Genomic DNA, 24592 nt, shown 5'->3' on the forward strand with positions numbered 1-24592 from the left:
TAAGGGTCACCATCATCCTGTCCTAGACTGCTCACCCTTACAGCTCTTCCTCTCTTTTCTTGTGAATTTTCACATTTAATTTTAAACATAAATCTTTTCATACTTTAAGACAAGTCAAACAGCTCCTCTAGGTATATGTATTTGTGTGCATGTATGTATAGCTTGATATGTAATATAATACCCAGCTGTGTCTAGTATCTTTTCACATATCGTATTTAGATTTTTATTGCACATTTTTCAAAGTACTTTAAGTTGAGCTTTATTCTCTGATTAGAGTTTTCTCTCAGTTCAGAATTACTTGAGTTTGTTTCCCTGATTTGAAAAAAAAATAATGCTTATGATAGTCAAATAAATTTGCATATATATAATTAGCTGAGATTAGTTTTCCGTAGAGAATGGTAATGAGATCCCAAAATGAGAAAGAATAATGAAGAACTTGATGAAACATTCCCTGTTTACAGTGAACCTAAATGATACTAATTATATCTTTAACAAAGTTTTGATTGAAGGCCACATGGGATTATAGGTGAAAGTTTATTCTGACTTTATGAATATATTAAATGTCACAAGTCTTATCTTTTATATATCAAGGAACCAAACTCAGTCCATGTGGAACAGCAACAATACTATCTGCCAGGCACTGTCCTAAATGCTTTGAATAACTGGATCACCTGAATATCCCTGGGAAGGAGGAATAATCATTATCACCATTTTACAGATGAGGAACAGCGAGCTAACTACCTTGCCCAGCCAGCAGGGAAAGTACCAGAATTTAGTCACTATGCTGTACTGCACGCAACATCTATGATTGAGGCATATGATCAAGGCATCCACACAGACGATTTGAAATTGAATTAGGCAAGTAAGAGAATATTGAACAACAATGACCCTGGACATGTTGGATGCTGGCACTCAGTGCAGGTTGGTAGAATAAATGACTTCTTTTGAAATCTGTGAACATTTCCTCTTTTCCATAGACATGGGCTTCTGGTAATACAGTATGTAGAAAATGAAATTTTGGAAGCTTTACTTGTGTCTCAAAGGCTATTCAGGGTATCAAAGGGGAATAAAAAGAAACTACATGGCTAAAAAGTCCCAGAAATAATAAATCTGCTCAAGAAACTGAAAAAAAAATCCACTTTGTCAAAAAGGAAACAAATAAATATTTATCAGTTCTTATAATCCTTATATAGCTTTGCTCATAAACAAAGTCCATACAGGTCTCACTCTCTTTCTCTATTCTCTCCCCTTTGCTTTCCAGGAGCTACTTAAGTAGATCACATTAATGAGATAAAATAGCCTCAAAAAACCAAGAATCCTATCTTGGGCGCATTCAGTAATGAAAACTCATGAAGGAGAGAGTCTGTTTCCCTGAGCTTGGCAAAGTCTCTTGTATGCTAACCTCACCCTTTGACGTAGATGTCACTCATTTCCTCTCCTGTGATGCTTTTCTCATCCAAGATAACATCCTTGGTGTTCCAGATGATTACACGCAGGTAGTATCTGCAAGAAGCACAGTTGGAAGGTACTTTTTTTCTGGTCCTGGACCAAGTCCCCAGCCCAGTGTATGTAGCAGGGTCTCAAGATGACTTACTTCTTGGCTTTCCGGGGTGTGATGTTGAAAGGAGGGCCTGGTGGCCCCAAACTCTTGGGGAAAACATCCACCCACATCTGAAGTTTTCCCTAAACCATTTGAAAATGAAAAGAGGACTGAAGTTATATGATGGGTAGCAGAAGCCACAATTTTCTTTAATATTTCTTAGATGAAACTGTTTATTTAGTCCCTCTAATTTATGAGTCCATATGGAAGGCAAGAAGTGGAAGAGAGCAAACCAAGATAAATCTTGTATGTACAGTGTCATTTGGGCCACCCACTTTCCATTCTCACCCAGGGGTCTCTGATGGCTGCACATGTCCACCTATATCATAGTCTGGGTCTCACCTGGTTAATAAAACTGCAGACTTCCCATCACTAACCCAATCCCAACATACCCACACATACACCCCACATGCAGGCATGCACATGCACACACACACACACGCACACACCCACCCCCTCTTACAATGACTTAAAATTGGGTCCTTCACCTTTAGCAGTTCTCATGCTGTCATTCTATCCATCACATTGCCCACCTGACACCAATCTCCATTTTGCCATACCCAAGTGTTTCTCTACTTACCTCAAAATACAAAAAGTAATGAATGCAATTAGTGAAAATGGTATTAAATTTTGTAAAAGGAAAACTTACAACAAGGAAAACTTACAACATGGCATTTTCAAAACAGGAGCTCAAACAATGATAATATTATGGTTCCCAAAAGGTAAGGATTCCTGGCCATTGGTTCATTGGTGCCCACCACCAGGTAAGTGGCTAGCAGGAAGGGGAGATGAAAGCCTAGACTGACATTTGTGCTGCCATCCTGGGGAGGTCCTGCTCAGCTCTTTGACTGCCACAGACTGAGCCCATCCGTCTGACTCGAAAGTTCTTCCAGACAGGTCAGGAATGCCATAAAAAAACTATATCAACCGTACAAACCAATTTGTATTCTTCAAACTGTTTTTGAATGTTCTGTAGACTCTGTCTTTAGACAAAAACAAACTGATCTTCAAGAAAGTTGCCAAGGAAACCACTAGATTGGCTTCCTAATGCATTGTGACCAAAATACATTAAGTGCAGCTCTTGAAAAGGGATATATTTTACTATGATCCGACTCCCCTCCAACTAATCTGTAGGGCTCAGGGCTCTACGATTCATCAAGCACTCTACAGAATATTAGGCGTCCAGTGTCTCCCCAAACCCAGCCAGTCTGTGGCTAATGCTGTAGGCAGAAGTGATGGGGGTTTGTGGATTCCCAGGGAGAAATCTTCCTCAATCTGTCATTTCTTGAAACTCCTTATACAGCTAAGGGGCAAGAGGAGAAAAAGGAGGAGGAATAGATTCTTTGGTGAAAGGAAGAAATGGAAATGTAGAACAAAATAAAAGCAAGAAGGAAGTGACAAAACAACCTAGAAAGCCCAGGCCAACCCTTTTGCAATCAGCACGTCCATAGTTTTGCTGTCGGGGTCAACAATATTTAGCATCATGAGATTAATCTTTTCTTTTTTTTTTTTTTTGAGACGGAGTCTAGCTGTGTCATCTAGGTTGGAGTGCAGTGGTGTGATCACAACTCACTGCAACCTCCGCCTCCCCAGTTCAAGCAATTCTCCTGCCTCAGCCTCCCCAGTAGCTGGGATTATAGGCACCCACCACCACAGCCAGCTAATTTTTGTATTTTTAGTAGAGGTGGGGTTTCACCATCTTGGCCAGGCTGGTCTCGAACTCCTGACTTCGTGATCCACCCGCCTCGGCCTCCCAAAGTGTTGGGATTATAGGTGTGAGCCACCTCGCCCATCCTAGATTAATATTTCTTAAAGTGTGATCAGAATCTTTTCAGGTACTTGTTAAAATTCAGATTCCTGGACCCACCCTAGACCTACTGGATCCAAATCTCAGACATGACCTGGACATCTTTATTATAACAAGCTTCCACATAGATTATTTTGTCAGTGGCCATGTCTTGCTTTGCTTCTGTGGAAACTGCTCTCCATCTTCTGGGAGTGGAATGTCCCCCATCGCTATCCACATGGTCCTTGCCTCCCTGATACTGTAGTCTCAGATGGCACCTCCTGAACTGGGCTGAGCTCAATCACTTTCCCAGACCCTGCCCACCTCGCTGGAGCTGAGTGGTCCCATGGTTGGCAGGGGGGCCAAGTTTGGGCAACAAATCCCTAGAAATAGATGGGGCCGCATTACAACACACAAGCGCTCGAGGACTCTCTGTAATACTTTGACTCATAGGAAGGTGGTCACAGCAAGAGGGCAGATGAAATAGACCCAGAGAAACAGAGATGAGACAGAGAGACCCTGGTTCTGGTTTGGTCTGAGTCATGGCCAATCTCCTTTCTGGATTTAGAGAGTTACCTGGAAATTCTTACAAAATATTCCCCTTTGATATGACACTAATTTGAATCTCATTTCTATCTCTGTACATCTAAAAGCATTCAAAGAAGATAAAAGGGGCAAACACGTCAACTATTGCCATTGCATGTGGGGCAGGGATAATGGTCTTTAAGGGAGGGGAGGCCCTTTACCTGGGAAATGTTGGGCTGGAAGGTGCTGTGCAAAGTCCTTGTTTCCACGTGCTCGGGGACCAGCCCCTGAGTCCGGAGGATGTGAAGAGCAAGCCGCTCTTCAGGGGCCCCGAGGTGTCGGTGCAGGATTTTGTTGGCTTCTGCAATGGAAAGTGGCATTGAAGCAGGAATGAGTATTTGGGAATAGTTTAGCCAGATTGCCTGGAGCTGCTTCCAGCACTTCATCCCAGACTTTGCCAAAATGGACAGGCAGTGCCAACATGCAGACTTTGACTTGTGAAGGAAGAGTTGACAGAACTGACCAGGAGCCCTGCCCCACCCAGTAACAAACCTAACTTGCGGGCTGCCGATAGTCAAGGGACCGGAATGCCAGAACGGGTAAGCGGGAGCATTCTGTATTTAATTCTGTGGCACGAGCTCATGGCGTGCCTGTTTCTCAGCCTCCCTTGCAGTTAGAGGAGGCCATGTGACCAAGTTCAGCCAGAGGGTAACATGGGTAGAAGTGACATGTGTATCCCCTCCAGACCTGGCCCATAAATCCCTCGTGGGTAGGAGTCTCTATGTGCCTTTTTATTCCGACTGCAGCCTTAGACTCCTGCACTGAAGAACTGCAGAGCTAGAAGATGGCAGGGACCTGGGTCCATGGAGCACTGCTTGGAAGACAGCTACCCACCTGGAGGAATATCTACTTAGAATCAATGAGAAATAAACTTTTGTGTTAGAACACGGACATTTGGAGGTTCAATTTTTACAGCAGCTAGCATCACTGTGGTACTCTGGTTTTTTGTTTCTTGAGACAGTCTCGCTCTGTCATCCAGCTGGAGTGAAACAGCGCAATCTCGGCTCACTGCAACCTCCGCCTCCTGGGTTCAAGTGATTCTCACGCCTCAGCCTCCCGAGTAGCTGGGACTACAGGCATGTGCCACCACACGCAGCTAATTTTTGTATTTTTAGTAGAGGGGGGTTTTCGCTATGATGGCCAGGCTGGTGTTGAACTCCTGGGCTCAAGCGATCTGCCCACCTCGGCATCCCAAAGTGCTGGGATTACAGGCGTGAGCCACCGCACCCGGCCATCACTGTGGTATTCTGAAAACATAGGCCCCATATTCTCTTGACACTTCTCCCATGAAGAGGTGGGGTCTGTGTCATTTCCCTTTGAATCTGGAGACGTACTCAAACACTAAAGTATGGAGAAAAGAGGCTGTGTGACTCCAAGGCTTAGACACAAAGGCCACACAGCTCCTGCCTGGTTTTCTGGGGACCCCCACTCTGGGGTACACCATCCACATGTAAGGAACCTGAGTCCGCAGAGTCTGCCATGCTGGAAAGGCCTGTGTAGGTGCTCTGGTCATCAACCCCAGCCGAGAGCTGGCACAACTGCCAGCTGCGTGTGTGGGCCACCTGATGGCTCCCCCCGAGCAGGGCTCTCAGATGACTGCAGCCTCAGCCGACGTCTGACTGCAACCTCAGGAGATGAGCCACCCAGTCTCAAACGTAACTTGTGGACTGCCAAGAGCAAAGGGACCAGAACGCCAGATCCGGCGAGTGGGAGCGTTCTGTATATACTCTTGCGGCACAAGCTCACGGCCAGCCTCGGCCAGAACTGTTCACCTGAGCCTGTCCTGAACTCCTGACCCCCCAAAATGGTGAGGAAAACAAATGGTTGTTTTCAGTTACTAAGTTTGGGGTGATCTGTCGTATATCAATAGTAACTGGAACAATCCCCACGACAGGGGAGTTGTCTGTTTGGGGTTACCCTTAACCATCAGACCATGATGCTTCCCAATTTATTTCCAATCCTGTTTGCAAGTTCACATGTTAGCAGCATCAACATTTCGTAAACATCTAATCATCCCTGATACCAAGTCCTCTTTAAAATGGAAAGACAAAACATAGGTTTTTTTGTTTGTTTTTTTGAGACAGGGTCTCACTGTCACCCAGACTGGAGTACAGTGGCACGATCTTGGCTCACTGCAACCTCCACCTCCTGGGTTCAAGTGATTCTCATGCTTCAGCCTCCTGAGTAGCTAGGATTACAGGTGCATGCCACCACACCTAGCTCTTTTTTTTTGTTGTTGTTGTTTTTTGGGTTTTTTTTGTAGTTTTAGTAGAGATGGGCTTTCACCACGTTGGCCAGGCTGGTCTTGAATTCCTGACCTCAAATGATCCACCTGCCTTGGCCTCCCAAAATGCTGAGATTACAGGTGTGAACCACTGTGCCCAGCCTGAAAACATAGTTTTTTACAATGTCGTGAATCAAGCTGAGGAGCAGAAAGCACTTTTCTTCCTGTGAACGTTTGTTCAGCTCCCCCTGGATATCCCATGCACCTGCCACCACCCCCTCTGGGTATCCCTCCCCCATGCAAAATATGGAAGCACAGTCCGCATGCTCTGCGATGCTTACTGCAGTCTTTGTCACAGTGTGGCTAGCTGTTGATGCGTCAGGACAGGCCGTATTATAAATTGCTGCTTGGAAAGAGCAAGACCCCAAGCTTGGACATGAGCCAAATGGGAACGTAGCAGGCTCTTCAAGCCAACCACAGCATCCCTGAAGCTTCTGGGAGAAGGGATGGAACAAATGATGGAATAAACCTGGAAGGGAAATTCCTGCACTACCATCTGGGCATTTTTGAGCAAATTATGCATTACATGGAAATTAGTTCATTACTAGTACTTTGTGTAAAACTCTAATGGCTACGATCTAAAAAGGGCAAGTAAAACATAAGACAGACAAGAAAATGTGTCCACTTTGACACTTGACAAGACAGTAGAACTCTGATGTGGCTGTTGTTAGTGTTGTTAGATAGTGTCACGTGCGCAGAGCCTCGTGGTGTAATTAGGGTACTGGCTCTGTCTATTCACTCCCCCAAACCAAGCAATATATATGGGTTACTATACTTTGTACAAGTTTACAATCCACAGCTAGGTGCTCACCAAATTCATCCAAACTGTAGTCTCGTCCTCCGTATCTGATTCTACTCCCATCTTCGGAAAGGATGGGTTGTGGGAAGCCTTTGAATCTGGCGACATTTTGAAGCAGCTGTGTTGGTCTCAGTTGATCTCGCCAGGTGTTGACTCCAGAACTGTGAAGAGCATCATATGGCTCGGAGTTATGGAGCAGCCTGCAGGTTCTTCTCGGATTCACACACACATGCTCACGGACTCTTAGGTGTTCCCATACAGTGGGAGCAGGAAATCTGCGCTACACTCCGACTTTGGCCTAGAAATCTATTTCAGAGTCCTAAAAATCCATATGCTATTTTGGCCTCAGCGAAACAGATGTATTTATTTATTTAACATGTATGTAGCCCTCAGTTTCCTCCTCTGTAAAAGTGAGGAGTTTGACTGAGATCACTGAGTCATAATAGGCAAACTCATAAACTAGAAATTGCAAGCTATGTCTCATCAGATACTGTGGAAAGACACTGTATAGCAGGCAGGAGAAGAGGGACATCACAAAATTAAGTACAAGGCGCAGAGAATCCCTATTTCCCAAGGGCAAGGAATCCTTGCTATCAAACATTGCCAGCCCTCAGTCCTTGACATCCAGGAGGGGCTCAGTGAGGGGTAGCAAGGGAACTGGTCTTCTGGGCTGCCACCTGTGCCATTCCCCAGTGCATGGCACTGCTCCAGCTGCCACCATTTTACACACACTGTGATGTGAGTGGGGTTCATGAGGTGTCCCTAAGATTCCCTAAAATAATCCTGTGATTGAAATCCGTACCTAACTGAGTGACAGGAGCAGTGGCTCAGTGAAGGAAGGCGCTAAGGTAGAGGGCCTAGGCCTCCTCGGGTGCCAATGTCAGAGGCAGCAAAGTGCCTCTTGTACGGTCAAAGCAACTTACACACAGTACTCCTCTGGTATGCCGCAGTGGGACCCAAAGCGGGAAAGGAATCGGTTTTCCAGATCGATAATTGTTTCTCCTACTTTTTCATCCCGGGTAAAGGTGTCATAATCATAGACAGAAATTTTCAGGTCTTTTTCCTGAGGTAAGTAGCAGCTCAGTTCGTACATCCTAAATAAACAAATGCAAGGTCAGAATCTTCACGATCCATCTGGGTACCTCACAAAAACCTGTGCTCTGTGCACAGAATTCCCCGGGCCATGTGTGGTATGGTATGTCCTCAGATGGAGGACATCTGAGTAGGATAATCAGGGTGGGTGGTGGTGGGTGGCTTGATAAATAGTACATACTAGAAATAAGAACAAGAAGAGAACATATGCTTGCTCAGGAAACCTGTGGGCTTTAAATGCCTAGGTTCAAATCCTACCTCTGCTGCTTACCAGCTGTGGGACTCTAGATCAGTTACTTAATTTCTCTGTGCTAAGTGTTCTCATCTGTAAAGTGGTGATAATAACACCTCCCATCAGTGTCGCTGTAAGGGTCAAGTGAAGAAATATTTAGAGAGCATTTGGCAGGAGTGCATTGCTCCAATGCCAGTATAATAATAATGATGTATTATTATATTATTAACTTTATCATCACATGCCCATTAGCTGTTCACCGGAGCACCTCTACCCAGCTCAGAGATGAGTAAGGCACAAGTACCCTCCATAACTGTGCCCCTGCTAGGTTCCCTCTTCTGCCTTCATAGAGACCACTGCCCCATGGAACATCTTTGACTCAGCCCACAGAAGCACAGGGGAGGAGAGTGAGTGCGATTTACCACAGGCTGTGATATGCAGGGTGCCCCGAAGGCTCCCCCTCTCCTCCCAGGCCCTCTGGGTCTGCCCTTGGCTCCAGTTCTTTTTTTTTTTTTTTTTTTTAAGAGATAGAGCCTCGCTCTGTTGCCCAGGCTGGAGTGCAGTTGCATGATCTCGGCTCACTGCAAGCTCAGCCTCCCAAGTTCACGCCATTCTCCTGCCTCAGCCTCCCTAGCAGCTGGGACCACAGGTGCCCGCCATCACGCCTGACTAATTTATTGTATTTTTAGTAGAGACGGGGTTTCACCGTGTTAGCCAGGATGGTCTTGATCTCCTGACCTCGTGATCCGCCCACCTCGGCCTCACAAAGTGCTGGGATTACAGACATGAGCCACCGCGCCCTGCCGGCTCCAGTTCTTTAAGGCTTTTCTAGAGAACCCACATTAAAATGTACACACTTCTGAGATGAAGATAGAGTCAGACAGTGCTTCTGTGGTGGGCGAGCAATGCGCACTAGAGGGCGGGCTTTGGGTTCTGTATCTGCACTGTCCACAGAGGGACTCATCCCAGAGAAGGTGTTCTATACATTCTGTTGAAAGAGAAGCTGTGAGAGGCCTCCTCTCTGCCTCCTCCCCTTCTCCTTGCACTCTGGTGTGTGGACTGGTTCCTGCCCAAAGAGCCAGGAATGTTGATCCATTTGAGCAGAAAACGGATGTGAGAAAAGGTGCTTGAGTCATGACACATGAAGCGCCTTACCCACATGTGCCCCAAACCAGCACATTTCCAATCCCAAATTCCAGGAAACAAATCGTATGTGGTCTCTGGGAGAAAGAATTCTTCAGTCAAATATAGTTGAGAACTGCTTCTTTTGCAGTTCTTCTGGACATACTAAAGGTTCTGAGAAGTCCTGCAATTATAATCTTTTTAAACCCAAGTGTCTTGGTTTTACTAAGGAATATATTTTTTTCTTGGAACATCAATTAATATCCTGCGGAAGACACTGCTATTCTTTCGAAGGCGATCTGCCATGATGGATAGGACTCTGAGTAATGGCCACGCACATAGGAAAGGTTGGTCCTTTCTGAATTCCTGTTCCAGAGTCCCCAAGAGTCTCTGCAGAGAAGAAAGCTACCCGCTAAGACCGAGGCCATGGACCGGAGCCATCTGAGGGGCTGCAGAGCCGGCGTCTCCTTGGCTCCACCCTGCTGGATGAGGGGAATTCTGCCCACCTGCCAGACAGCGATGGGCCTAGCAGAGCCTGACAGCACTGCTTCCTTCCAGGGTGCCTCCGAGCAAGACTTTTCCTGCCACTTAATTAAGCTTGTGCCTGGCTCCTCTGAGACGAGCAATTCAGACAGGGTTGCCTTTCTCCCTTCAAAGCTGGCTTTCCCTGCTTCCCTGTCTCCCTCACAGGAGCCCTCCTTCCTGCCCTGCGTGCCTTTTCCTGTCTAGACCTCGGGGCTGGATCAGTGGAAGAAAAGGAAAACGATCAGATTGCGGTGCCAGAGGATTACTTCCATTCCCTGGCCGGGGCGCATGGCCTTGGGTGTGCAGCATGCGGGGCGGGGGGCTGTGTGCGCAGGTATGTGTGTGTGACACATGACAGAGAAAGAACCCGTAAGGCTACAAACCGACAAACTCAAGAAGAAAAGAAGAGTATGGGCAAGATAATAAAGCCAGAAATAAAAAGATATGCCATGCAGCAAACAAGAACACAGTATTCTCTCACTCAGCAAGGTTCTCAGAACAAAACATCATTTTCACAAATGTCTCAGACAGAGAACATTTTTCTACAGGTGATGGCTTTGCCACAAATGTGAAATATCACCAAGGTGGTTGGAAAAGCCTAGGGCTTGGAGTCAGCAGAATTTCTAGCTAAATCTCGGTCCTATCACTTACCCCACCCCTATTAATAGAGCTCTGGGAGCCCTGTTTTCTTCACTTGTACAGTTGGGTTGGTAATCCCTGCCCTGAGCAGCTAATAAGTTTGACATGGAGATGGAAATCAGACCATGGCGTGCCACACAGACACTGGGGTCAGATGGTCTGAGTTCAAATCCTCACTCCTTTTTTTTTTTTTTTTTTGGAGATGGGGTCTTGCTCTGCTGCCCAGGCTAGAGTGCAATAGTGCAATCTCAGCTCACTGCAACCTCCACCTCCTGGGTTCAAGCAATTCTCCAGCCTCAGCCTCCTGAGTAGCTGGGATTACAGGCACGTGCCACCATGCCTAGCTAATTTTTGTTTTGTTTATAGAGACAGGGTTTCACTAGGTTGGCCAGACTGGCATCGAACTCCTGACCTTGTGATCCACACACCTCAGACTCCCAAAGTGCTGGGATTACAGGTGTGAGCCATTGCGCCCGGCCCTCACTCTTCTCCTAACAGCTAAGTACATTAAACACTGCATCTCTCTGTGCCTCAGTTTCCTCTGTCATAAAATAGGAATGATGGGGTGGGCACCGTGGCACATGCCTGTAATCCCAGCACGTTGGGGGGCCGAGGCGAAAGGATCACTTGAGGTTAGGAGTTTGAGACCAGCCTGGCCAACATGGCGAAATCCTGTCTTTACTTAAAACACAAAAATTACCTGGGTGTGGTGGCACACGCCTGTAATCCCAGCTACTTGGGAGGCTGAGGCAGGAGAATCACTTGAACCCGAGAGGCAGAGGTTGCAGTGAACCGAGATCACACCAGTGCACTCCAGCATGGGTGACAGAGCAAGACTCCGTTTTAAAAAAAAAAAAATTAAAATTAGGAATAATAATGGCACCTCAGAGTTGTGAGATTTTTTTTGAGATGTTTTATATAAACAGCTCTGCAGACAGCCAGGTAACAGGGTGGTCCCTGGAAAAACTCCAACCGGCCTGTGCTCCTGTAACACCAGTACTAACGCTGCCTGTCTACCCTGCACGCCATCAGAACCAAGCTTCTTCACTTCCGTGAAATCCTTTTATTTTGGGTTTATCTATTTATTACCTGCTCTCCTGTCTAGAAGGTTTATCTAGTTCACAATCACAGGGCCTAGGACAAGGTTGGACACACATTAGAGTCTCCACGCATGTTCCGTGGAGAAATGAAGGCCAGAAAAACATTGAAGAATGCACATTACCTGCCAAAGACTGGGTTGAGAGTGTTGGGAATGTAGTGATCTCGGTCTTCAATGACTTTTTTGCCCAGTGTTATTTTTATGTAAGGGTCACACTGCGGGGACAAAATAGACGGGAGGTTACATCATCATAGGACACAAGGTGAAGTCAAGTTCAGGGACAGACTCAGCTCGCCTCCACACCCACTCCCAGCTGATGACAAGGTGGCCGCCATGGCACCCCTGTGCCTAAGACGAGGGAGCAGTGCTCTCCTTTGGGTGGCATGCAGCCAGTTGTGTGGGCGCAGGGGTGGTGGCGGGGGGAGTCCTGGCTCACACCTGTAAAATGAGAAGGATGAACCAGGGGACCTTAAGCCCCTGCAAGCTCTTAGATAAATCCCCATGGGGACAATCCTCCCGAATACATTGTTTTGATGGAGCATCTTTCCCCTAGTGAGATAACAGACGCCCAGAAAGAAAGAACAAGACAATTATTGTGGCTGATGACTGTAATTATCTTGCTACAGGAGAAGGCCCCACACCCAAACTCTTACCAGGCCATTGTTGTCCTGGGGCTGGAGCTCTAAGCCTCGAACAATGTAAATCCTAACCGTGCATTCCTGTGGGACGCTGTCAGGTAATTCCCGAAACTGTCTGGGAGGGGCTGGCACGCTGGGGTCATCCGGCAGAGGGTAGATCCGAAAGGAGCCCTAAGAGGGAGAGACAGAAGGACTCACAGGGCCCTGGGTGGCCCAGAGAGAGGGCTCCCGGTAAGTCTCCTCCCCTCACAGGGGTGTGGGATTGAGGGATGGAACGCTGTCTTTTGTGGAAGAAATAATGCATATTGCACTTTGCATATTTCCAGTAGGGAAACTGAAATGATTCTCAAGTAATTACTTGAGAGCTCACAGGGGAGAAGAGAGAGCACAGCAGAAATCGGGAGTCAAGAGGAGAACATAGGCCAGTGTGATGGACGAGGTGGTGGTGAGAAAGAGTGAAATCCTGCACATTCTTTGAAGATAGGAATAACAATAATTACATTTTAAAGCCAACAAAATACCAACAGTGATTCCCCTTTTCCTGTAGCACCTCTGTACTCCACCTCGCACTCCCAGGCAAACTTCTGTCAAATCTGTTTCAAAAGTGACACCTTTCAAATCTCAGCTGAAAGGTGTCACTTCCTCCAGGAAACCTCCCTGATTGCTCCTGGGCCGGGTATGTTCTCTGGGTGCTCTCATCCAACCCCACACTCACCCCGACACAGCCCTGTCCTCTGCATTGAGATAATCTATTTATTGTCTGGATCCTTCGCTAGACCGTGAGCTTCTAGAGATGGATGAGGGGGCATGAGGTCTCGTTCATCACCCTATCTCCAGGGCCTAACACAGGACTAGGCATATAGTAAGGGCACAAAAATTGTATTTTGAAGGAGTGAGCCAACAAGACCTGCTGGAGAGGCCACATATTTTGCCTTGAAACCAGGAGAAAGCACTGAAGCTGGATTCGGAACATACAGATCTTAGTTCCAGCGGTCTTCATTCAGTCAAGTGGCATGGAATAAGCACCTACTATGTGCCAGGTACTAGGGACCCACAAAAGAACTCAAGGACTCTCGTCTGGCGCAGCAGTGGTCAGTAGGGTTGGCTCTTGTGCCATTTGTGATTGCTTGGTGGGAGGCTGTACTGAGAAGGATTTGAGACCATGCATCGGGCATCATCCTCTGGTTCCTTAGCAATGTCTGCTATAGGCAAAGGATTAAGAAGCAGCAGCAGCACATCTGCCATGACTTTGCCAAGCGTGGTTGCAGGGAGGGGCAATTATAACTGCAGATACTTTCCATGTGTAAGATGCTTTCATGGAGGAATGAACCCAGACCTGTGGGAGCCCAGAGCAGGAGTGAGTCATACTGCCCGAAGCAATCAGGGAACACTTGACAAAGAGAGTGACATTTGAGCTGGTGCTTAAAAGAATGAGTAGGACTTTGTCAGACCACAAAGCGGGTAGAAAGGGCATCCAGGGAAGGAAGAAGAGCCTGTCCCAAGTCTCCGACTTGTGAGAGGACAAGGTGTGTCCGGGGCTTGGGCGAGGCTCTTCCAGGCAGGAGGGTGGAGTGTGTGAGGGGGAGGGAGGCAGGGGACCATGTAGCTTGGGAAAGACTGGCTCTGCCTTTGGAAGGAGTTGCGACTTGCCTGTGGAAACCCAAGCAAAGCCTTTCAGTAGTCCAGAGAGAAGATCAGATTTGGTTGCATGGAGGCTGGAGAGGAGTGTGATGAGAAAGGTCATGAGGACTGTCAAGTGAGAAGTTGTCACAATGATCCTGCTGAAAGCATGGTAGGGGCAGTAGGATGAGGAGAGGAACTAGATCTTGGAGAGACTGCATCTTAGGATTCAAGGCTGCTTGGCATGAGCAGGGAGGCAGGAGGAGATGCGAAGATAGCTCAGAGTGCTCTGGCTCCCCCTCCCCCTTTTCCTTTCTGGCACCTTCCAGCATCCCTCAGAGGCTGCAGGACGTGCCCCTCCCCAGACCCTGCTTGTCCTTTATCCTAGGCCTATATAAAAAAGGAAGGTGGATTTTAAACAGGACCAACACGCATATCTTACTCACCTTAAACTCTCCGACCACAGAAGGATCTTCATTCTCATCCGACTTGCCTCGGTATAACTTGAATGTATCTGAGAAGTCTGTCAGGCCCTCAAATTCTGCTACATTTTCCAGTTCGCAATTATATATCTGAAAACCACCAACAGAGCCTTAATTTCTCATTAAAGTGCAGGTAAGGTCTACAATCAAAAGGGCTGACAGTATCAAGTGGGCATGAGGTTGTGGAGGGGGCAACCGGAACTCCCACATCGCTGGCGGGAGTGTAGACGGATACAACCACTTTGGAAAATGTCCGGTAGTTTCTGATGGAGTTAAGTAGCCACCTATTCTATGATCCAGAGATCGCATTCCTAGGCATTTACTGATGAGAGGTGAAAACACATACACGTGCTAGAAGAATGTTCACAGCAGCTTCATTATCAGGAGACTGGAAAAACAACTTGTGGCATATCCACACAATGGAACACTACTCAGCAATGACAAGGGACACACTATGAATACACACAACCACATGATGAGTCTCGAAACTGCAACGTGGGGCTAAAGAGGCCAGACACACAAAACATAAATCATACGAGTCCATTTAGAGCAAGTGCAAAATCAGGCAAAATCAGTTTGTGGTGAGAGAAATCCAATCAGTTGCTCCTAGGAGGGACGAGGATAGTGGAAAATTGACTGGAAAGGGACAAGGGGAAGTTTTCTGTGGGAATGGGAATGTTCTCTTTCTTGTTTTGGGTGGTGGTTCACACAGGGTATATATAATAATCACAACTTGTTGAATGGATCACTTTATTTTATGTAAATTATTTCTCAATTTAAAAAGCAAGAAGAGGAGGAAGGAGGAGAAGGAGGGAAGAAAGGAGAAAAGGAGGAAGGAAGGGAGGGAAGGAAGGGAGGGAAGGAAGGGAGGGAAGGAAGGGAGGGGAGGAAGGGAGGGGAGGAAGGGAGGGGAGGAAGGGAGGGGAGGAAGGGAGGGGAGGAAGAAGGGAGGGAAGGCAGGAAGAGAAGGACGGAAGGAAGGAAGGAAGGGAAGAAAGGGAAGGAAGGAAAGGGAAGGGAAGGGAAGGAAGGACAGGAAGGAAGGAAGGGAGGGAGGGAGGGAGGAAGGGAGGAAAGGAAGGCAAGCAGGCAGGAGGAAAAGAAGGCAGGCAGGAAGGGAAGAGGGAGTGAGGGAGGATGGAGTATGAGGCTGATCCTTCAGCCCCGTTGGATCATTTTTCTGAATTAATGGTTATTTACATGCTAGTATTTCTTAGGCTACACTGAGAAATTATGACAATAACGTGAAAAGGTGTGGGTTTTTTTTTTTTTTTTGCTTTGATGGGGAAAATTATTTCAATGACCAGATATTTCTTATTCTAAAGTTTTTTTTCTCATATACATTGTTCTGAAAACTTTAGCACTGCTTCTACTTGAGTACCCTACAGGCTGAAAATTGAACAAAGAATTAGAAAATTCAAAACATGAACAGAAAGCTCAGAGCTAGTCAGCCATGCCTAGCTCAGTCGCTTGTCTTCCTCCCGTATACATGTTCTCATGGCTGTGATTTTATGCTGCATACATGTGACAGATGCAACTTTTCAGCTCGTGAAACCAATCCCTGTTCAAAGTACACAATGAAGCATGTTGACATCTTGTGTCATTCTGCAAATAGCACTATGACTTCTGGGTTTTCCTGAGTCAAACTGGATCATCATGGCCTAATTAGCGTGGTGCCAGCCCATTCCCAACCATCTGCCAGATGCCTCCGAGCCCCAACGTGGCAGTCACGTAACCATAACTCAATAGCTGTCCTCAAGTCCCTGGAATCTTGGCAAAGCCAAAACTCGTGTGAGAGGGCTCTCTGGGAAGACAGAGGTTTTCCTGGCCCCTGCTCATTAGCACCCACCCAAGGGACCTTTTAGTCATCCTCTGAGCTCTGCCTGTGGCCAGTTTTAAAGGATGTCGATTCTCCACCCACAGCAGCATAGATCCAGGTACCTTGAGCTTGGAATAGCCTTTCTGAATATACTGTCCGCATTTTTCATGTTCCCCTGAGGAAGCATAAAATTTACTCCACCAGTCCATGATTTCTTCCTCCTAAAAACATGTCAAAATGGAAAAGTCTTTAGTGATGTCCTGGACTTCCAATCTATAAAGGAAAATGCATATTTAATAGTTAAGAAATAGGTTCTTCTGACCCTGTTATAGGTGAGATTATATGACTTTTGTTTACATGCACAATAGAGAAAGCCTTCACGATTCTTCTACTCAGAAACTAGAGGTGAAATGACCATTCTTGGCCAATGAAATGTGTTTGGCTATAGTCATACTAGATAATGTTCTTATGTCCTTTAGACACAATCTATTAATTTGTTGGTTTTTACATTTTTATTCTGTTGACTTTTTACATATACATATAAATTTAAAGAAAACCTCCAATATATGTTTTCTACTATCTCATTTTCTTAGCCCTTTTAGCCAGTAATGGCTTGTAATACAATACTCACTAGCTAAAAATTAGAAAAACTGGTTTTAATTCAAGTTCCTTCCTTTATGTTATAAGCCATACCCTTAAGTTATAAGCTGTACCGGCTTGGGCAAGTTGTTTAACATCTCTGAGCGTCAATTTCTTCATCCACTGAATGGAATAATAATACAGTGGACAAGGCATTCACATACTGCCTTCATCCACCTGCCTCCATGTACCTCCAAAAGTTGTTCTGGAAATCGTAGGGGATTTTTAGGAGAAAGAGCTTTGAAAATTATAAAACGTGAAATGAAAGGAAGGGAGCCATGATGGTTCAGTTAGACCAGGGCTCCCGACCTATCCTAGGAGATTCTGATGCAATCAGTCGGGGGTGAGACCAGGGCATCCAATAAGTTTTCAGAAGTTCCCCAGGAGAGTCCAATGTGGAGACGGTGTTGGGAATCTCTGGTTTCAATGGGTGGTTCTTGGTTGGACAGAAGGGACAGCATGTAAGAGTCACTTGTGGAATATTGTCAAACTATATAGAAGACCTCCCACTCAGATTTATAACAAGAATAGATTCTTATCAGACCCACCCATTGTTTATTTTAACCTACCTTGGAAATAGTAACGCCAAAACAAAAACAAACAAAAAAACACAGAATGTCACCTGCAATAGCGCCTCTTGGGGGAAAGGAAGAAGGGACAAGAAAGGCTACTTCTTTCTATTTTTTTATTTTTTTGAGATGGAGTCTCACTCTGTTGCCCAGGCTGGAGTGCAGTGGCATAATCTCAGCTCACTGCAACCTCTGCCTTCTGGGTTCAAGCGATTCTCCTGCCTCAGCCTCCTGAGTAGCTGGGACTACAGGCATATGCCACCATACCCAGCTACTTTTTGTATTTTCAGTAGAGACGGGGTTTCACCATATTGGCCAGCTGGTCTCGAACTCCTGACCTCGTAATCCGCCCGCCTCAGCCCCCCAAAGTGCTGGGATTATGGGCGTGAGCCACTGCGCCCAGTCTTGAAAAGCTACTTCTTATTTGTGTTATATTATATATTACATTATATGCTTCTTATTTATGTGTGTGTGTGTGTGATGCATGTGTGTTACACATACTTACACAGAATTACTTCCCCTTTATGGGTCAGCAACCTACCCATGGATTTAGCTCTTTTTTTAAATTTTGACACACCATCTCGCTCTGTTGCTCGGGCTGGAGTACAGTGGTGCAATCTCAGCTCATTGCATTGCAACCTCCACCTCCCAGGTTCAAGCGATTCTTGTGCCTCAGCCTCCTGAAAAGCTGGGATTACAAGCACCCACCACCCACCTGGTGAATGTTTGTATTTTCAGTAGAGACAGGGTTTCGTGTGTTGGCCAGGCTGATCTCAAACTCCTGGCCTCAAGTGATCTGCCTGCTTCAGCCTCCCAAAGTGCTGGGATTATAGGAGTGAGCCATTGGGCCCGGCCCCCCTAGATTTAGAAAAAACTATTCCCATAAAAATTCTGGGCAGAAAATACATGAATCTTTTTTTTTTTTTTTTTGGAGATGGAGTTTTAAGCCCAGGCTGGAGTGCAACAGTGTGATCTCAGCTCACCGCAACCTCCGCCTCCCGGGTTCAAGCGATTCTCCTGCCTCAGCCTCCTGAGTAGCTGGGATTATAGGCATGCACCACCATGCCCGGCTAATTTTGTATTTTTAGTAGAGACAGGGTTTCTTTATGTTGGTCAGGCTGGTCTTGAACTCCTGACCTCAGGTGATCTGCCCGCCTCAGCCTCCCAAAGTTCTGGGATTACAGGCGTGAGCCACCACGCCCGGTCCATGAATCTTAGATGTGGCAAAATGTATACCATAGTTACCTTTTCTGTCAGCTGCTCGTGCCCATGTCGGGTCAGGAAGAGGGCGAACCATATAACAGGTCACATAGATATGGAGACCCCAGGAACATGAGGTTTAAAGAGAAAGAAAGAAGGAAAAATTATTATTCATGCATGCCTTATATTATCAACATTTTGATGAGTTATTTAAATTATTTAAATTTTTCTAAGTCAAGATGAGCCCACAACTGAACCCACTTTACTGGTTTCTTTTCTGAAAATATGCAAAAGGTTACACACAGTATTACAATGAAAGGTTTGGAAGTAGCCCCTTCTCTGCCCCGCCGTCTCATGTTTTCGATGGAGTTAGACATTTCACAGCTCACACAGGAGCAGGGTATGGAGCTGCTCATCCCCCTGCTCCAGACCTTACATTCTGTTTAGGTCCTAAAATATATCTCCAAACTTGGTGTAATTCTCCTCCCCACAAAAAACTGTCCTGTCACAAGATATGTTTGACTGCAATGTTATCATGTAGGTACCCCCTCCACCATGCCTATGTTACAGCACCAAATAAATACTCATCCATCAAAGTTGCTCTAATATGAGGATGTGAAGTTTCCCATTGGCCAAATCCTTTCACGTGATTTTTTTCATAGAGAACCCACCCCGATCTAGGGCCCATCCAGGAGATGAGAGAATGAAGAACTGGGAAGTGGGGCCTGAATGTGGTCCTGGTATCTGTTGGGGCATTAGCCAAGCTCGTCCTCAGTGGCAGTTTGAAGACATGCTGACTAGACCCTTTTCTGAGATCCTAACTTTATGTTCATCCTAAAGGGTCTTCCTCCGGCTGCCATGTGAGAGGCCATGGGGCTGCTTCCGTAGGTGCCCCTTGGTATTTTCTGGATTGATTTTTGTTCAGCACAATGGAATTGCCAAGAGAGGCAGAGGGACAGATAGGCAATTCTTTCTATTAGATTCATACCAAAGCAAGATTTAAGGGTTAGATCATCACAGCTGAATTGAGATTTTGGAGAGAGTGATTTTATTTCCAAAGTACTCTTACATTCTCAATGGTTCCTGAAATCAGATTTTTAGAATGCGTTTGTTCACAATTCAAACCATTTCAAGGAAAATAACAGTTCATGATTTAAAAGATTTTTTTTTTTTTTTTAGACTAAGTTTTGCTCTTGTTGCCCAGGCTAGAGTGCAATGGCATGATCTCAGCTCCCTGCAACCTCCGTCTCCCAGGTTCAAGTGATTCTCCTGCCTCAGCTTCCCAAGTAGCTGGGATGACAGGCGCCCGCCACCATGCCCGGCTAATTTTTTGTATTTTTAGTAGAGACAGGGTTTCACCATGTTGGCCAGGCTGGTCACAAACTCCTGACCTCAGGTGATCCAACTGCCAGCCTCCCAAAGTGCTGGAATTACAGGCGTGAGCCACCATGTCAGGCCTAAAAGGCATTATTTAAGACAAGTTGCTGATTTTAAACTTTAGGATTAGTATGGGATAATTTATTCGTGCCTACACGATCATTAGTTCATGTGGAAAGGTAATGGAAGCAACTGATGTGACTTGCTTTATTATATCTAATAATAAACTTGCAATGGGAATCAAATAATTAAATGGCACAGAAGATTCTTCTTTTAGGCTTAAAACAATCACGTTTGTTGAAAGATCACTTTTCACTCCAAAATCTACTAATAGAAAGAGTGGTAAGAATAATTCAAGTTTTTAGGCCAAGGTCCCACAGCCCCAGGCAGCCTCATGCATTTGTTTATCATACATACATGCACTGTCGCTGGAGAAGCCATTTTGCTGAGTGCTGTTGACATACTGCTTAAGCACTGGAATTGGAAGGTAATTGTTGAGATGGCCATGTACGCATGTCCATGTTATTTAGCTAGCACTTGACCAATTTTCCCCAAAGACTTATTTCTCACTTTTCTTGTGATAGTGCTCAGTCCATTTGTTAAGAATTCCCATGGACATCACAGAGTAATGCCATGAGTTTCCGGAGTGTGACACTGTCACTCAAAGACACAGCCTCCAGCTCCCAGCAACAGCATAGTTATTTTTAAGGCATTCCCTCCATTTACCCAGACACAAGGCCTGGATTAAGTGGTAATACATGTGCATTACATGTACATTACATGTACATGTAATACAGGACATCCGCAAGCTTGTTATTGGCTCTTTCAAAGTGCAACTTTGTTTATTTGACTTTGTACAGATGTGCCATGTCTACTTTGATGAACAAGTGGACTCAGATTTTTAGAGATTTCAACCAGCCTTTCTTATCAACACAGTGTACCTCAACTAGATATTAGGAGAGCAGGCAGATTAAGGCAATTTACAATACAGTGGGAATGACTGATACTACCATCCCCAATCCTGCTATGTTGCAATGTTTAATTCTATGATGTAAACTGAACTTTCATAAAGTGTTGCTACAGTAGTAACATAGTCACATTTCCTAACTATGGTTAAGAAGTGAATGAAAATACTGGCATAGATTGTTGACTTTATTCTTCTCCTGTTCCTCAGTTGTACTTAGGGCTACTGAGTACACTGAAGGCATGTAATAAGAATTGACTGACGACGAGAGATGGCAAACCTGGAGGCAGATTATACAGCAAGATCTTAAAATGTCTTTTTCTATAGTTGTAAAAATCTACAGAAAAGATCTGAAGTATATTAACTTCTGCCAAGGCTACTAGGCATATTATTAGGGATATCTGGGGTGGTTTACAAAGTGATCACAGTAGTTTTGGCCTATGGGATTGGAAATTTGATATTGTCGTTTGTGACTATGTAGGATTCCCAGAGAGTAGAATCAAACACACTCCTGCACAGTGCTGGCTGTGGAGACTATATTTTATACGGTCCAGTTGTTAGTGAGTTTAATGCAGTGGGAAGGAAGCAGATTTTTTTAAAGGCACTGTTTATGGACATAACATATTAAAGTGCAATCATGTGCATTTTTGGGCTAGTTTGCACATTAAAACACGCTGTGAATGTTCATCATAGATGCCAAGAGAAACAGGGAGATATTTGGTGTTTTCTTTTTTTCTGGGCTGAGACTTTTTCCCCCATTCCTTCATGTAGAAGTGGCTGGAATAGTTAATTTTAAAATAGGGCCTTGAGTGAATATTTCAACCAATTTCTTCACTTCAAAATGACAGTGAATATAAAAACCTGGGTGTCCCATATACTGATAAATATGGTCATTAGAAATTTTGAAACACTTCTGCTTTATGTAGGGGAAAGAATCTGGCGTGTTGTGTTATCTCTGATCTGAATGTTGCAATGCTATAAATTTGCTTCTGACACTTCGCTTTCTAGCAAACGATCTTTCTCAGACTGTCTACACCTGTGGTTCTCCGACGTGCCCGCATATTAAAATCATTCGAGGAGATTTAAAAACATACTGATGTCTAGGTCCCTCTCCTTCCTGGGAGGTGGGGCCTGGGCATGGGTTTTATTTTAAGTATTCTGGGTGACTTATTAGTGAAGGTTGAAGACTACTAGTCTACACAGTGTTATAACTGTTGATGAGTGCAAGATTTAGACTCTTGTCTGTACTCAGTCTTCAATAAATGGATTGGCTGATGATTATAATTGCAACAAATTGTTGTCTGACTGAATTCACCAAATGCTTAGACATCTGGAAGATAAAACTGACAGCATCCAATGATGAGCTCTGAAGCCTACCTTAGAAGCCAGTAATGGTTTGGTGTCTTCCATTTCGATAACGATGTCCCGGCATGGTGGGGCAGACAGAAGGGAGGCTGCAAGACAAATACTTTTTAAATTTAAGATACTTAGAGAAATATAGTGGCGAACATTCTACTCCAAGTTCAAGTTTAACAGCCATAGGGTGGATGGTAGAGTTTATTCTTGGACGAGACTTACAGAATAGGGAGGACAACTCCTGAATGTAGAAAATAACCCAACAATCCATCACATTTCCGCAAATATAATATGGTTTTAGACATTTTCTAGGGGATATGTCCACACTGTTTTGTTTTAGATAATTAGTCCAGTGCCTATACAGAAAGTGCTCAAAAAAGAATTGTGTCAATATATGTCTTTAGAGGGTGCAGGAGTAGGGGTGGGGAACTATTTTTTATTTCAATAGCTTTTGGGGTACAAGAGGCTTTTGGTTACACAGATGAATTATATAGTGGAGAATTGTGAGATTGTAGTGCACTTGTCACCTGAGTAGTGCACATTGTGCCCAATATGCAGCTTTTTATCCCCCTCCCCCTTCTGAGTCTCCAATGTCCATTATACCACTGTGTATGCCTTTGTGTTCCCATAGCTTAGCTCCTACTTATAAGTGAGAACATACAGACAGCCTACATCTGAAGGAGTCTTCTTTTCTTGAAATTTGTTCCTAAGACACAGAAAATAAATAAGAGAAAAATAAGAAAAAGAAGGGAAAGGAGGGGTGAGAGGCTGGGGGAAGGATAGCATTAGGAGAAATATCTAATGTGGATGACAGGTTAATGGGTGCAGCAAACCACCGTGGCACGTGTATACCTATGTAACAAACCTGCACGTTCTGCACATGTATCCCAGAACTTAAATTAAAAAAAAAAAAGAAGAAGAGAAAGGAAAGGAAAAGAAAAGCAGGGTGGATTGTTTTACATTTCAGGTCTGAGGTTGCACTGGCTTATTCAGCCCTTATTCCCAACAGCGTATATATAGGGAGAAGACATGTGCCCTGACTTTATGTACAATTCCCAAAATATCTGTGACTCAGGATTTGGGGGTTAGAGCATGGACTCAGTAGTCGTCCCTGGGCTTACTGCATTTGATTCAGCTAAAGCGAGGGTACTAAAGCCTCACCCTGGAGTGGGGATAGGATGAGAGGTACATCTCCATTTATTGAAGAAGCATCGAACAGGAAGACATTTAACAGGAGGCCAGAACCCAGACAGAACAAACTCTGTCAAGCCGATAGAACTTTCTGTTTAACCCACTCTGGCAATTGACATACAGGACATAAAGGAGGAGAGGCAAGAAACCTTTTTTGGTACTTACCATGTGCTGGGCACTCAGCTAAACACTTTACGTACATGATCTCATTCCATACCTCAATAATCCTGTAGAATATGTGCCATTTTCCCCGTTTTAAAAATTTTAAAACAAACTGAAGCTAAGAGCAAGCAAGTCACTTGCTTCAGGTGAAACAATCAGTGGCAAGTTGGGGAGTAAGTAACCCAGGTCTGGCTGACTCCAAAGCTGTGTTTTAACCACCACACCAGAGCCTGGAGTAACCATCAGGGGGATACTGGGGAGGAGGGGAGACTGACATTTCCTGAGCATCAGTGATCTATCAGTTACTGTGTGAGGTAGTTTTAGATCTAGGTGGCATCCCTAGACCTGTAAGCAGTCTCTACACTTCCAAGATAGGCTCCCCTGCAGATCCTGACAACTGCACAGTACGGAACCAGACAACCAGAGGGCAGGGACACAGGAACGCAACTGAACGCAAGCTCTTTCCTAGAGGATCAGTTCTCCACTTCACCCTCCTCATGAAAACAAAGCCCAAGGGACAGGAGAATGGTATTCTGTGCACTTCCAACATGAGGCCATTAACCTCTCATTGGTTTTATGAAAGGACCAGATTTTCCTTTTCTGGGGCTCTCTGAAACCTTGACCACACTCTACACTGATTACGTAGAATCACTAGCCAGGCTATGTCTGCCCTGGACCTAGCCCACCCCTGAGCAATAGACACAAACAGATCCACGTAAGTGATTCCAGGGCCAGAGAAAGCGTGTAGCATTTGTACCCTCTGGATGATTTCATGTATTTGGACCAAAAAAACCTTCTCTCATGAGAACAGT

General features: G+C 45.2%; 1 protein-coding gene and 1 long non-coding RNA gene across 7 annotated transcripts in view; one reads left to right on the forward strand and one right to left on the reverse strand.

The window, feature by feature from the left end:
* MYOF (myoferlin) overlaps positions 1-24592 on the reverse strand; it is a 172810-nt gene that overhangs the window by 15195 nt on the left and 133023 nt on the right. For 4 of the 6 annotated variants that reach the window (XM_074002215.1, XM_074002214.1, XM_005565966.5 and 1 more), the window contains 11 exons: positions 22449-22525; positions 18776-18787; positions 16445-16543; positions 14468-14593; positions 12417-12572; positions 11887-11978; positions 7978-8148; positions 7067-7215; positions 4133-4272; positions 1595-1683; positions 1408-1503 (listed from right to left, as the gene is read on the reverse strand). In XM_074002215.1, the coding sequence (XP_073858316.1) occupies positions 1408-1503; positions 1595-1683; positions 4133-4272; positions 7067-7215; positions 7978-8148; positions 11887-11978; positions 12417-12572; positions 14468-14593; positions 16445-16543; positions 18776-18787; positions 22449-22525 (1207 nt within the window). Of the gene's footprint in view, positions 1-1407; positions 1504-1594; positions 1684-4132; positions 4273-7066; positions 7216-7977; positions 8149-11886; positions 11979-12416; positions 12573-14467; positions 14594-16444; positions 16544-18775; positions 18788-20308; positions 20582-22448; positions 22526-24592 lie in introns of those variants that run through there. The other 2 variants (XM_074002216.1, XR_012417954.1) reach the window with 2 other exon arrangements.
* LOC141407715 (uncharacterized) lies at positions 782-4864 on the forward strand. Its single transcript, XR_012417957.1, has 2 exons — positions 782-921; positions 4718-4864. It is a non-coding gene; the product is annotated as an uncharacterized lncRNA (long non-coding RNA).

This window comes from Macaca fascicularis, chromosome 9, assembly GCF_037993035.2.
Source record: "Macaca fascicularis isolate 582-1 chromosome 9, T2T-MFA8v1.1".
NCBI classification, from domain to species: Eukaryota; Metazoa; Chordata; class Mammalia; order Primates; family Cercopithecidae; genus Macaca; species Macaca fascicularis.